A 15919-nucleotide genomic window follows, 5' to 3' on the forward strand; every position below is an offset into this window, starting at 1 on the left:
CAATTCCAACATCGCATACAAGAGATCACACAGATTAAACATTTGTCTGCTGTACAGGAAGATCGCTGAGACAAATTTCAGAAAATATGGTCCGCCTTGGGACGCCTACTATAATATGTCTTGTATATCTTAACTCTGTTAAGGGGTCATATTTACCTCCCCTCCCTACTGTGTCTTCCCTTCCGTGTCTATTTTGTCTTATCCTGTCCTTCCTAAGTCTTTGCCTACTAGTTTGTAAAAGAGATTAATAATGTGGGTTCTATTTTGGAAAAAGTTGACCTTACCTGTTTCTTAAAACATCATTACCACATTGTATGCACACTCAGGACTTACTTCACCGACTTATTGAGACTCTATGGTCAATAGATCATTATCAAAGGGAAACTCTGGATAAGGAAAACTTGTTTTCTATTAAAAGTACATTAAAAGTTATATAGCTGTGTCTATATAATGTATTACCATATCTGTATAATTCTGCCACACTGGTAGCTGATAGAAATCCAGGAAGTGAAAAAAATGGCCTCTGTGCCAATCCACATTGTCTCCTGCTCCTTTTGCTCTCTGCCCTTGGGAGACAAATCTTCCATGCCTCTGCCTCACATTGTGTGTGTTTGCTTAGATCAGGCTGATGATGCAGACAGGGGGCAGGGTGTGATGTCACAGGGGGCTTGGCTGCATCCCCCAATCCCCTGAGTGATTCACCATCTCTGACCAGAAGCAGGTGTTTCACTGATTTCGCTGATTGTGAAGAAGTGTGCAGTGAAATTAAGGCTGTGTTCACACATGTTGGAGTTTCATTGCAGTACTGCAGCGTATTCACAAAAATAATGCAATAACACAAGTAAATTATGCTAAACGGCAGAGAGGATCAGAGCCTTATTGTAGGGCTCAACTTCAAAGATAACAGATGCTTGATCATAATGTGTGCGTGAAAAAAAAAAATCAAAACGTTCTTTACTTTATTCCAATGTCAGCGTTACAGGTAGAGAATACAGTGTGCTGTGTGGTGTTACAGGTAGTGAATACAGTGTGCTGTGTGGTGTTACAGGGAGAGAATACAGTGTGCTGTGCGGTGTTACAGGCAGAGAATACAGTGTGCTGTGCGGTGTTACAGGCAGAGAATACAGTGTGCTGTGTGGTGTTACAGGCAGAGAATACAGTGTGCCGTGTGGTGTTACAGGTAGAGAATACAGCGTGCCGTGTGGTGTTACAGGTAGAGAATACAGCGTGCTGTGTGGTGTTACAGGTAGAGAATACAGTGTGCTGTTATAGGTAGAGAATACAGAGCGCTGTGTGGTGTTACAGGTAGAGAATACAGTGTGCTGTGTGGTGTTACAGGGAGAGAATACAGTGTGGTGTTACAGGCAGAGAATACAGTGTGGTGTTACAGGCAGAGAATACAGCGTGCTGTGTGGTGTTACAGGTAGAGAATACAGTGTTCTGAGTGGTGTTACAAATAGAGAATACAGCATGCTGGGTGGTGTTACAGGTAGAGAATACAGTGTGCTGTGTGGTGTTACAGGTAGAGAATACAACGTGCTGTGTGATGTTACAGGTAGAGAATACAGTGTGCTGTGTGGTGTTACAGGTAGAGAATACAGCGTGCTGTGTGGTGTTACAGGTAGAGAATACAGCGTGCTGTGTGGTGTTACAGGTAGAGAATACAGCGTGCTGTGTGGTGTTACAGGTAGAGAATACAGTGTACTGTGTGGTGTTACAGGTAGAGAATACAGTGTGCTGTGTGGTGTTACAGGTAGAGAATACAGCATGCTGTGTTGTGTTACAGGTAGAGAATAAAGCGTGCTGTGTGGTGTTACAGGTAGAGAATACAGCGTGCTGTGCGGTGTTACAGGTAGAAAATACAGCATGCTGTGTGGTGTTACAGGTAGAGAATACAGTGTGCTTTGCAGTGTTACAGGCAGAGAGTACAGCGTGCTGTGTGGTGTTACAGGTAAAGAATACAGTGTGATGTGTGGTGTTACAGGTAGAGAATACATCATGCTGTGTGGTGTTACAGGTAGAGAATACAGTGTGCTATGGGATGTTACAGGTAGAGAATACAGTGTGATGTGTGGTGTTACAGGTAGAGAATACAACGTGCTGTGTGATGTTACAGGTAGAGAATACAGAGCGCTGTGTGGTGTTATAGTTAGAGAATACAGTGTGCTGTGTGGGTGGAACAACAATGAAATGATAAAGTAATGCAAATAATTCAGTAACACAATGAGACTACAATGTGTGAAAACAGCCTAGATGTTCTGCAACAGATTTAGGCGGGGAATGTGCAGGGTGGGGGAAAGCAATGCATTCTGGAACCTGTAGTACTGTGTACAACTGCTCAACCAGGAAGTGCAGAAACACAAAACAGAACAAACCTCCCCAAAACAAATGGATTTTTGGTAGTTTCAAAACTGGAAGATAGGTAAGTAATGCTTTATGCTTCTGTAGAAGTTTAATTTTTTTAACCTCTACCTGGAGTTCCCCTTTAATGCAGCTGTCACATTCTCTTATCGACATGAAAATGTATCATTGTTTGTTATTTAAAAAACTATAAACAATTGATTACAAAGAGAATGTTGTTTCATGCAACTTAATTTAAATCTATAAAGCCCATGAATACAAACATCTTTTTTTGCGGTAAACACGCTCTTAACCTCTTAAGGGGGTTATCCAGTGCTACAAAAACATGACAATTTTCAAAGCAAAACCTCGCCCAAGCTGGAGACAAGAGTGGGGCTGTCTCTGGAAGAAAGTGGCCGTGTTTTTGTAGCACTGGATAACCCCTTTAATGGCCGCTAGAGATGAGCGAAACTTGAGCATGCTCGAGTCCATCCGAACCCGATCGTTCGGCATTTGATTAGCGGGGGCTGCTGAAATTGGATAAAGCCCTAAGGCTATGTGGAAAACAAGGATATAGTAATTGGCTGTATCAATGTTTTCCAGACAACCTTTATCTTTATCCAACTTTAGCAGCCGAACGTTCGGGTTCGGATGGACTCGAGCATGCTCGAGGTTCGCTCATCTCTAATGGCCGCTGATACACCTTTTCACAGCAGTCATTAAAGGGGTTGTCCAGCAAACTTTTTTTTTTTTTTAAATCAACTGGTGTCAGAAAGTTATATGAATTAGTAATTTACTTCAATTAAAAAATCTCAAGTCTTTCCATGTTTATTAGCTGCTGTATGCCCTGCAGGAAATGTTGTTTTCTTTTCAGTCTGACACAGTGCTCTCTGCTGACATCTATGGGATTCTATGGGAATCCACGTACAAAACCTCTCCTGCTCTGGGCAGTTCCTGTCTTAAGGGCCTATTCCACCAACAGATTTGACGACAGATTATCTGCCAAAGATTTGAAGCCAAACCCAGGAGTGGATTTGAAAAGAGGAGAAATCCAGTCTTTCCTTTATGACCTGTTCTCTGATTATAGTCTGTTCCTGAGCTTGGCTTCAAATCTTTGGCAGATAATCTGTCGTCAGATCTGTTGGTGGAATAGGGCCTTTAGCCAGAGATGTCAGCAGAGAACACCATCAATATTTCTTCTTCTGGTTGTAACACTTTACACTATTGTATCTATTTATTATATTACACGTATCTAGTATTTTATATTAAACAGGAATTTATTCCCCCTACATGGAGATGTATTCACTTGCTGTACAAATTTCGCTACACCTGTTTGTAATGATCACATATCATTGTATTGCTGTGCTGTGTATATATACCTCTAGCGGGCAGCGTGTTCACTTTGCAATTTGCTTGGGCGTTGGATTGCTGTTGTATTTTTTTTTCGACTATAAGCTATATTCCAAATAGATCATTGTTGCTGTACATATAATAGAACTGAATTCTATACAATGGCAGTTATATAGTTTTTTAAAGTTTATTATTCGAGAAGCAAAATGTGATAGCATTTTCATTGGCCACAGCCAATATCTTAGGGAATACAACAGGGCTTCATAATAATGGTTCATACAGTCAATGTTTCTACTACCTAAAGATACATTCTGATAAAAATATAGTTAAGATTATTTGCTTTGCAATAGGCACACATTAACAAAACCAGAGTCGATACTATAAAGAAACAAGAAGGAAAATCCCAATAGCCCACTGGTTGCTGAACAACAGTTAGCATGGCAGGATTATCCGATGCTGCTAAGCTAGAAGACTTAACAGGTGTCCCAGTGATGAAAGCAATGGCTGGAGTAAAAAGTTGCACATACTTAACAATGCCTCAACTTCAAGCACATTTACACAGATTGTTTGTATCCATATCTCATGGTGTAGGCCAAGTGGTTACATGTGATTATCAGATATGATTGAGGATATAGCCAACCAAAATTGTCTTAGCATAGGCAATGCCTGGACCTTAAATATCACACAGAACAGCACCAGAAAAGTAACGTATTAGGTACATTGATGAACTAAAGGCAGCTTGTTTACAGCAGTGTCCCTTCAAAGATGTTTGGTTTACGTTGTGCATTCCCAGAGCTATACTTCCCTGTCTGTTGCTATTAATCTGCATTTAATACATCAGAAAATCTGCACATTACATAGCGATGGTTCAATGTTTTACCTGCTTTTCATTATTAGAAATATCAGGAAACAAGTTATACTGTGCAAATAAGAAAAGTGAATGAATGGTGTTGTTAAGCAATGTAGACTTTAAGATGGACATTGTGGCGATCATAATAACAGAACATGCCTGTTGCAATGTCAAACAATTCAAGTAAAAAAGACTAATATAAATTAGAACAAAAATAAAATAACAATTAGATATGACTATAAGTGGACAGTTTGGCCTTGTGTGGCTGAACACGTTAAGGCCATAATGGCCTCATTCTGTTCATAAAATACTTTAAAACTAAGCTGACCTAAACAACCAAAAAGTTTAATAGTGCTCCGACATTTCTTTATAAACATATAAAATACTAGATCCTTCATTAACCAACAATTACATAAACAGCTCCCTTTAGAAGGAGAATAATTCTAGACTTCAAGTACAGTTTATAGACACTTATCATTTACTCTGTTACATGTTGTGTTCATTTTGTGAATTGTAAATTGCTTGTTAGTTGAAATCTAAAATCTGTTTGAATTCAGTCCAGTGCTTAGTGGGGGAAAAAAAACTAAAAAACAATAAAGAATCTGTTTAAAGTGACTGAGAAGTACAATTAAATAAAAGATCAAAAGCAAACAAAATCCAAGTATATATGCAATACTTGCATAAGTCAAACTTCTAGGCACTATCGACTGCTCTGTTTACACCTGCAATAGGACACTGTCAATTTTGACAGCAATACTTTGCAAGGTGCAACACTATTCCTGACGTTCAAATGATGGAAACCTTCAGAGACCTCATTATGAGTCAATAATCTGGTGTTGTTCGAATACATTGTACAACAAATTCATCAAATGGCTTCAGTTATACAGAGACGGGCCATCTAACGAGTGTAAACCCAGCCTTAAAGTGATATTGTCTCGCCCTTACTTAATGTGTGGTTCACTGCACCATCCACAAGCTTAGATGCTGCACATTCAATATATACTTGTATAACACTTGTCTGTGTCCTCTTTCTGCAAAAGCTTTCGCTTTATTTCATTGGTGGACAGTATCGACTGTGTGGAGCTTCATGACAGTTGGGCCCTTGACACTGTTAACCTATGAAATGATACGAGCGGAAGGGGGATACAGTATCACCTTAAAGGGGTACTGGTGAAAAAATCTTCACACCAGCTGTTGGCAAAATGTGAAACAGATTTGTAGATTACTTCTCTTAAAAAAAGTAGTGTGACGGACTGGAAAGAATACACCACTTCCTGCAGGAAATACAGCAGCTAATAAGTACTGGAAGGCTTCAGTTTTTTAAACAGAAGTAATTTACAAATCTACATACCTCGCTGGCACCGATTGATTTAAACATTAACCTTGTTATGCTGGTAACTTTTAATTTCTTGTTAGTGCCATTTTGTAAAAAGATCTTTAGGCAACACAATAGCCTTCTCCACAGTAGTGATATCTTGTTGGCAAAAATTAAAATGATGTGAACTTAAAGTAGTGCTTACAGTATTGACTTGAAAATGAAATTCAAGTGCCTCAAGGATACATCACACCTGCCTAGGCTAGAACTTCCTTGCAAATCAAATAAAAACCTTGGTCGGTAATTTAAGTACTAAAACTATAATTGCATTCTACCGTCCCAACAGTCCTTTAGGTTCAGTGCATACAATACCCCACCTTCCCCATTAATTTATTGTACATTATTATCAATATCTACAATATTACAGCAAACTCAGTAAGTCACTGTATACAACCAGTAAAATAATTTTAGTTACAGAATATTTATCTACATATTTATATACAGTACACTCTCCACTTCTCATCTAGGCACAATGTTGATTTGTCAGTACAAGGTATAAGAAGAATGGGAGAAGAGGAAAAAGGTCTTGGCTTTGTAGATGAGCACTAGGTGCAGAAGGTTCAGTAGATCATATGCAGAGCTAAAGCAAACCGTTTTAGACTTGGTAAAATAGTCATCGGTAGCTGGATGTTCTTCATCGTAAACTAGTCTGTTTGGGTAGTTTAGTGCCCATGAGTATACCTGGTGTCAGTGTTGATGGTGCTTTCATTTGCATGCTTGATCCTACCATAGCTGGAAAGCTGCGATTCCTTCGAATTCCCGTGTTAAGCTGAATTCCGCCTATAGCATTTGTTACAGTAGGGTAATTTAAAGGCAGACCTTCCTGTATAAGACCTCCAGGAACAAATCCCCGTACTGGTCCCTGGGCACCACACATTACTGGACTGTCACACGCAGAAGATGCTTGTGCTGGTCCTGAGACTTTGGCAATTCCAAATTTCTTCACCTTATCCACTAAATTTAGGTTGGACACAGAAACATCAGTTTGGCTTTCACTGCTTCGTATGTTCTTCTTTTCTCTCACCTCCTTCAGAATTGAGCTGGCAGGTTTAGAAGCCAGGAAGTTGTCATATGGTGGGCTGGTGCATTTAAAGTCTAGAGAAGGAGGAGAGGAGCTTGGTGTCTGCATAGGTGAATTGGGAGGAGTGGAAGGTATGATAGTCATTTTTGGAAGAGACTGATTCACGATGGAAGCCTTCCGAGCCCTGTCCCAACTCTGCGGATTGTACACAGCTGCTGAAATCCCCTGTTCCTTCAGAAGCCTTACCAATCCAAGAGATGTGCTCATAGTAGTGGTTGATTCTCTCAGATTAGTGAAGGATTCTGCCAAGCTGAGACGTCTAGGTGTGCAGGGTGTGCTTGCTGGCGTCGATTTTAGATTGCTGAAGATGCCAGCAGCTGGAGTAGGTGCTGAGTTAAGGCTGCAGGACACAAAAAGGTAAAGAATTACTGAGTCCTGTAAAGTAAAGTCAGCAAAAGCAATCACAAAAATAATCATTGCAACCTTAACTTATTGTTAGCACTTGCAGGCTACATGCATAATAAATTAATTGCATCCTTAGTTCCTGTGATACAGTCAGGCTTCAAAATTGTTCTAAATTGACAGAAATAGTTAAATCATGTAGTGCACGATAATACGATAAAAATAATGTAATGTTCACACTGCAGGTTTTATTTTAAATTAACAGTTTTTTCAGTACATTTTATGGCAATCATTATGAATTTGAGTCTGAACCCATCAGTGTCTGTAAGGGTCTGTAATAAACTATCCATCATTCGTAGTAGCCTTGAGCTACTACAAATGAAAGCCATGAGACTAGTCTAAACAAAGTCCAGTACTGGTCTTAATGTACAGACCTCCCTTTATCTTATGTACTAACCCCGTTTTAAGAAATGGTTTGACTTTGTCATTACTGGCCATCCTAAAGCTTCCCTTTTCATATTCCCACAAATAAGTACATACTAAAATATTTCCTTGTTTACAGCATTACAATAGAGACATGAAACTCAATTCACATAGTTTAGCATGTCACATTTAAAGGGGCAGTATCACATTATATGCCGTTTATTTTTCAGTCCTCTACTTTGTGTGTGGGTGTCTGATGGGCTGCACATATCACCTTTACAAGGCTGCATTAGTTTTAGATGTGGTATACTAACCATATTTTAAAACTCAAAAATGCAAAACAGCAAACACAAATTTCATGTAAATATGTTTCAAGAAAATCGTGGCACATAACCACTTTTCATTGGTCATGTATTACTTGTAAATGTAAGAACGGCACATGCCTGTGGTAATAAAGCAAAACTGCAAACATAGCTGGTTATTTCTATATATTTATTAATTACACAAGACAACATGCTAGTGAGCCAAGTCCTGTCTGTACTCTATTAGTATGAGAAAACCCATCGAAATCTTGCAGCTACATGGATCTTAGTGGTGTTAAGATGTACCTATGTTAGCTGGGGACACACACATCTCAACTACAGTGACCCAGCAAGTGGAGGAGTGCATTTGCAATACTGCTCACCCCCTGCCATGCTTGTCATAGAGTCTGCCCTATAGCTCCTCTCAGCAAAACCTGGTATAAAGTGCTTTCTTCTTCATCAAAAGACCTGTGAAGAATCATGTCTATTAGCAATGGTTAAATGGATTGTCATAAATGGTAAATCACTCTAAGCTTCTCTCATCACAGGGAACAGCACTCAGACCCAGGTCTAATTCTTTCTACCTAAAAGACAATAAATGGACTGATCCTAAATAAGTTACAGAAAAAAAGCTGTAATAATTTCTCTTTAAGTTTTACCATTTTAGTATTGAGCATCAGTCATATCTGCAGCAATGTTCTTAGCATAAAAAACTCAATAGACTCCAGGGTCATCAGTACATGGGCCTCTGACACATCAAACAAATGCATATATTTGCTAATGTGCAACTGCTAATACATGAAGTTCACAGACATATGTATATGTAGAATGCTCTTTTATGGTGCGTTCACACCTACAGGATCTGCAGCAGATCTGCAGCAGATTTCATTTAAATAACTGAACACAGCATCAAATCTGCACCATCAAATCTGCTGCAGATCTGTTGCAGATCCTGTAGGTGTGAACGCACCCTAAAGAAGGATACTAAAAGCCCATCATCCCCAGAGGACATACCAGTAAGTGGGCCTGAAAGTTGCATGTGGTTTCTTAAGCTCCTATTACACAGTCCGATCTTCACAACAAGCGAGTAGCGACCTGTTAGGTCATTGCTCACTTGCCCCTCCTCGTTCCCACTATTACAGCGAGCGGGTAAGGGGGTGTGGGTGTTCACTGGATCTTACAGGAAGCCCACAGAAAATAGCAGGGCGTCGGCAGATCATTGCTGTCATGCGTGGTCGTTCATCTTTCAACAGCGATCAGCTGACATGCCTTTTATCACACTATACGATTATCGGCTGTAATGGACCAAGATGGAAAACAATAGTATAACGTTTAAAGTGTAACTGTCGATTTTTTTTTCCAGAGTTCATTAGTACAAGTGATTTTAAGAAAATCTTTTTCCCAGCCTTCCCACCCTCACTTCTTATCTGTTCATTTTCAGGCAAAGCTAGCTTCATCACAGAGGAGCAAAGTGAAGACAGGTTTAATGAGTCCCATTATACCTATGAAGAGGAATGGGCTCTGGGGAATGAGTGAGCAGGAAGGACAGACAAACAGGCCTGCTGTTTGCAGACTGTCTGGGCACATAAAAACGCTGGATTCAGAAAGGTCAGTGCTTATCTGGGATCTTGGTGAGAAAACATTGCAGGGTGTTATGTGCAGGGCTGCCTTTTCTCCTCTCGTGCTCACTCACTCCTCTCGGCCCCTTCATAGACCATAATGGACACAGAAATCCTGCTTCTTCTGAAGTGTGTGTGTGTGTGTGTGTGTGGGGGGGGGGGCAGCTCTTTGAGTACAGAAGGAAAGTATTTTGCTAAATAAAACTATTAGAGTTTATTAAAAATGCTTGAACTCTTCATACTTTGATTACATTGATTCCTGAAAAGTGACATTTAAATGACAGACTTTAAAGTTGAGTACAAGTTCCAGATGGCCTTTGGGTTACACACAGTAGTAACTTATTATGGTAAAAGATTGGTCTGTATGCTAAGTGATAACAAAAGGTGGGAATTCATTAATGTAAAATACAGTTGCAGAGGATGAAGAAAAGATAAATTAATAACTGACCTCGGAGTCACTCGCGTGAGTTCATCAGACGGGTGCAAAATCCGACAAGTGGTGAAAGTGAAGGTGGAATTGGTCTGAGACAAACATTTTCCAGGGTGGTGCACTGCAGAGAAGACAAAAATATATATATTTGTGTGCCCTTCCTATAAACAATGGCATTTCTTCAAATAATGTGGTTAGATTTTTGCAAAGTGCTATTGTCACCTCAACTAACATTGTTACACTTGTAGGACTCATCAGGTTATTTTTGCAAACACATTAAGTTAACAATCTTGCCTCATCCTGATATATATATATTTATATTTGAGAGAGAGAGAGAGAGAGAGAGAGAGAGAGAGAGAGAGAGAGAGAGAAAAAGTAACGTTTACTAAATGACTGCAAGTCCTACAAGATTAACTATGTTTGTAGAGATGGCAGTTTTATGTATACACGATAGTCAGGATTTTCCAATTAACAATTAGGAGCCCTGAAGAGTTTCCACACATTAGGAAAATATTTTTATTGTTTTCATCCATGTGTCCTTTATTTTTTTTTTACTTTAGTAAAGAAGGGACAAAAAGTTAGCAGTATGACTGCATTATCAGAGTACAAGGGGCTTACTGGTAGTATGCTACTATGGAGACACATAGATCTGAATAGGAGCTGTAGAGACAAGGCAGCAGGATCTTCTTTATGAAGACTATCCACAAAGTTAGCCATTTTTGTTTTTCGTTTTAGTAATAAAAAAAAGTTTCCTAAGGTGTTTAACATTGAAACCTTTGCAAAGCTAGCCTTCGAGGTCTGAACCAATATGATTAATTACACATAGCAAAGGAGAGTAGGGGATGCCTCAACAGACCTGAAAAGATTCATGAAGTAAAGAGGTTCCAGAGCTCCATACAGGTGACTGTCAGAGCTAGGCTAAAACCCTTTTGTATACAGGCGGCTACTCTACAGAGTAGAGAATTTTTCTATACTGGGCTCAACAGTGAAATTAGTAAGGTAAAGAATAAAACATCTGCAGTATTTTTTTCCCAGAGTTACTTGGGAAATATAGATGCACTTAAAGCAAAGAGTGAACATAAGAAGAAACATTTTTCAATCAGTTTATCATATAATCCAATGCATGTTGTCTGTAACTCCGGAAAGAAATGTGTTGCCCAGTTAAAATCTTATGATTTTGCAGATCTTTGAAAAAAAACATTGATTAGATATAGAGGCTGCTAAAAGAAGAGTCAAGCCAAGTTCTGAGAATAGAAATACAGAGAACTCTGTACTGGTAAGCAGGTAAGCGACAGAATAGGAGGGAACATATATCACAATTGTTAATATAACAGACCTTGATATTTTTCCAGCGTTTTGGAACTGACGGAGGTATCACATGACTAAAGCTGCGGGATCAAGATCACAATTGACATTGATTTGCTCATATTTCAAAGTAGCTTTACTAGTTCATATTGAAAGGCTGGGCTATATGGCTGGAAAATCTAGCATATACTGTATTTTTTCTGTCTCTCTTAATTTTAAATTTGATACTTACTATATAAATCCTAAATACTATATAATACTATAAAATACTAAATCCTTACTATATATTAGTTAGCATATCAAATTTGTTCCTTTAAGGGTACTTTTTACAGGGGCATTCCCCTGCACCACATGTATTTGTATTTACCACTAGGCATCCGTGGTCCAGTACATAGGGCAGCACCTTGCAGGGGGCAGCAACAGGGAGCAGGGGGAAAAAACAACAGGGGTGGGGGGGGGGGTATTGTAGTCCCTAGTAGTCATGTGCTGTTACCAGGATTATTGGCCATATCAGTTACCACATGAGGGGCTGGTTTCGGCTGCATGTCGTGACGTACTGTAAATGTGGGAACGTGGCCTAAGACTGATCAGATATCAATATGATGTTTACAAACTAGAAAATCCTGATGCTATCTGATGAGAGAAGATGGGGCGTCTGCAGGTTTAGTGCCTAGGGCAGCAGCTGGGAACATTTTATGAGGGCTGCTGAGAAACAATGTATTATGTTGCATGTGCTGCTCCATAGCACATTAGAAAGTTGCAACAACTGGAAGCATCCCCTGTGGCTACAGAACTGTTTTTGATAATGTTTGAATCACAAGATATATTTCCAGTGATTTGTAACACAACTCTCCTTTGATATGCTACATTACCACCATCCCTTAAAAGAAAAAAAAAAACTTGCTCTTGACCCGATATAGTAACTTTCAAAAAGGCAGTCACATTCCAGATATTCAGCTATATCACTTTCCCTTTTATTTCTTAAAAAAAAAAAGTGCTGGGACTTTACTTATCCTGTACTGTGTGTGTATGTATGTATGTATGTATGTATGTATGTATGTATGTTTGTATATAAGTCATGTAATAAGTACAGCAGGAACTGCAACACCACTGCTTATCTTTATACTGTACATGGCTCTAAAGCGATTTGCAAAGAATGGAAATAAAAGCACAATTTTTATGGTAAAGCACACAGGGCCACTGCAGAAGCTGTTGTAAGAATCCCTTAGGGTCCTATTCCACGGGCCGAGGAGGGCCCGATCAACGATGTAAACGAGCAGCGATCTGCTAGATCACCGCTCGTTTACTGGGCCTATTCCACGCCCGATGATCGTTGAGCGAGGGCTGCAAGGACATCGTTACCGATGTCCTTGCAGCATCATACATTATCTGTCAGGTCTTCTCCATGCTGTCTTCATCCCCGGATCCCGCACTCTATCTACAGAATGGCCGGTCAGCCGACTGGCCAAACTCCTGTGATTGGCTGAGCGCTCCGTCAGCTGACCGGCCATTCTGAAGATAGAGCGCGCGGGACCCGGGGATGAAGACAGCGCGGAGAAGACCTGAAAGGTAATGTATATATTATATATATATATATATATATATATATATATATATATATTTATATTTATATATATATATATATATATATATATATAGATATATATATATAGATATTTATATATATATATATATATATATATATATATACATACACACATATACACACACACACACACACACACACACACACACAATAGCTAAATGTATATGTATATGTGTGTATATGGATAATCAGTATTTGGACATGTACATAGAAAATTTTAAATTTAATATATAAAACTCAGTGATTATTATATATAAAATGTTTAAAATTGTCTATGTACATGTCTAAATACTAATTATCCATATACACACATACATTTATCCACTACATATATACATACATATTTGTGTGTATGTGTATATATATATATATATATATATATATATATATATATATATATTTATTTATTTATTTACCTTCTATCTGAAATATACTATAATAATATAATCTAATCTAAAAAGAACATACTTTTAGAGGGCCTACTTATTACCACATTTTTACATTGTCTTTGGGCACTAAGATAGTAGTGCACTCGAAGTAGGCGCTTCTTTTACTTAAGGGTGGGGTGTAGCAAACATATATACCATGTTCTCTAGATTATACAGTAGCTAACCATAAATCTACAAAAAGCAAATTACTGAAAGATTATTTTTAGTACTTCAAATATTTCAAATTACTACTGCTACTACTACTACTAATAACAATAATAATGATGATGAAGTGTATTATTCCAAAATCCCTTTAATCCAAATATAAAGTTTACGCCCTGCCAAAATATCACATGAGATTTTCAGCAAATCTGTACAAATACAATATTTTTCATTAGTGCAAAATAATCATTTAGCAGTGCAAAATAACATCCATAATGGATTCTTTGGTATTTAAACATATTTACAATATTTCTTTATAAAATATTTGATACAGTGTAAAAATGGGAAGGAGCGGCAGGTAAGTAGTGCACATAATATGTGTGCAGTTATGTGATACAAAGCAACAAGCAAGATTTTACTTCATGATTTTTTTTTTTTTTTTTAATAAAAGGGAATTGTTGGGAATGCTCCACTAGCAGCTTTAAAGTCGGCTTCTAAATGGTAGGGAAGCCCTGTAGTGGACTCTTTTCCTGTGCGGCATGATGTATCAATATTTTCCCAGAAGCAGGGAAAGTGTTTAAATAATCCAGTCACTGTAATGAAGCAGCTGTGGGGCTGTGTCATTATACTGCCGCAAATATTCAAACACTTTCCCTGCTCCCGGGATAATATTGACACACGTCACGTAGGGAACGACTCCACTACGGGGCTGCCCCGTCCATGCCGCCTGTGTTTTACTCAACGTAGGAAAAAGCCCTTGGAATGCACATTCATTTCATTAGAAGTAAACAGCAGCTGCAGAAACAGATGACCTCTTGGACTCTCCAGATCACACTTTTACAACATGACATGTCATAAAATAGTTTTAGCTGCAAATATATATATATATATATATATATATGTATTAATTTATTTTTTTGTCAAGGCATAAAAGTAAATCCTTGGAAACAAGTATACTGTCATTTGTGCCTTGGGCTGCACAGCAGCATGTGCTGCTAATGCAAGGTGGGCAACAAAACAAAATCACAGTGCCATTTCTTTGTTGAGTAATAAAAATTTTCTCCCTCCAGAAATAATAGAAAGCAAAACTACTGTTCCACAAGTAGGTGGTGTTCAATGGGAGGCTATTTTGTTGCTTGTATGTTGCAGCTTTTGCCTATGTACACATACAGAATAGGGAGATTTATCAAACATGGTGTAAAGTGACACTGGCTCAGTTGCCCCTAGCAACCAATCAGATCCCACCTTTCATTCCTCAGACTCTTTGGAAAATGAAAGGTGGAATCTGATTGGTTGCTAGGGGCAACTGAGCCAGTTTCACTTTACACCATGTTTGATAAATCTCCCCCATAGTATTTCCATCAGTTATTGGTCAGTAATTTTTTCAACCAAAACCAGTGGTGGGTTGAAGACACAGAAACTGGGCAAATCTTTCCATTATAATTTTGATCTGTCAGATCCACTCCTGATTTTGGCTACAAATACTGATAGAAATACTGACCAAAATACTATGTGTGAACACAGCCTAATACTGCAACACTTATTTAAATTTTAACCGCAAATCCCAGTGCGACCACAGGCTTAATGAGCCAGAACTGAAAGCATCATAGATCGCTATGTCAGGTGATGCTGTCAGGTGATTAGACCCGCATTAAGGCAAGGACTTGCGGTTGTAATATGGATGCAAAAATGTTGCTGTATTATGCTCAACTGAAATCATCTTCGGGCATGTCCACATGGCTAATAACCTAATGGTTTGTGATGTACAAAAATGAAAAAAACCCCACTGATTTTAATTGAGATAGGGGACAATGCAGAAAAATAAAAGTCATGTCTTCTTTCCACAAAGCTCTTCTCTAAACCTCACACTGAAATTAATGCCAGTTTCAGGACAGGATCTCCTGTACTGACTGAAACTCATTCTAAAAGTGCATTTTAACTTTTATTATCCTCTTTAAGAGAAACAAGCTTTGCCTCTCAGAACACAATAAAACTTTTTGACTTGCTAACATGGTTCCAAGTCACAGCATGGACCAGGCCTAATAAAATCATGCTAAAATGCTATCATTACTCAACAAGATGGCAAACTAAACATTCTTGTACATCCCTACCTACTGTAAAACATACCAATGACTAATGACACATAACTAAATACAGAACAGTACTTTCAGTGTTTGCCAGCCTCTTTCTTTTAGCAGCCTTTACATATAAAGTGGTTTTTGCAGAAGTATGTAAATCTGAGGAGACCTGCTAAACAAGAGATTATTTGTTAACTGCTCAGATCACTTCTCGTATGAAGTAAAACA

At 38.5% G+C, this 15919-nt stretch overlaps 1 protein-coding gene across 7 annotated transcripts in view; it reads right to left on the bottom strand.

Annotated features, from left to right (window-relative positions):
* Positions 1-3862: 3862 nt before the first annotated feature.
* The window catches only part of TRAK1 (trafficking kinesin protein 1), a 152282-nt gene continuing 140225 nt past the window's right edge, over positions 3863-15919 (bottom strand). For 5 of the 7 annotated variants that reach the window (XM_069958354.1, XM_069958353.1, XM_069958352.1 and 2 more), the window contains 2 exons: positions 10131-10233; positions 3863-7336 (listed from right to left, as the gene is read on the bottom strand). In XM_069958354.1, coding sequence (XP_069814455.1) covers positions 6550-7336; positions 10131-10233 — 890 coding nt within the window. In that variant the 3' untranslated portion in view covers positions 3863-6549. Of the gene's footprint in view, positions 7337-8446; positions 8532-10130; positions 10234-15919 lie in introns of all 7 variants that reach the window. The other 2 variants (XM_069958357.1, XM_069958358.1) reach the window with 2 other exon arrangements.

Source organism: Dendropsophus ebraccatus, chromosome 2, assembly GCF_027789765.1.
Source record: "Dendropsophus ebraccatus isolate aDenEbr1 chromosome 2, aDenEbr1.pat, whole genome shotgun sequence".
Taxonomy (NCBI): Eukaryota; Metazoa; Chordata; class Amphibia; order Anura; family Hylidae; genus Dendropsophus; species Dendropsophus ebraccatus.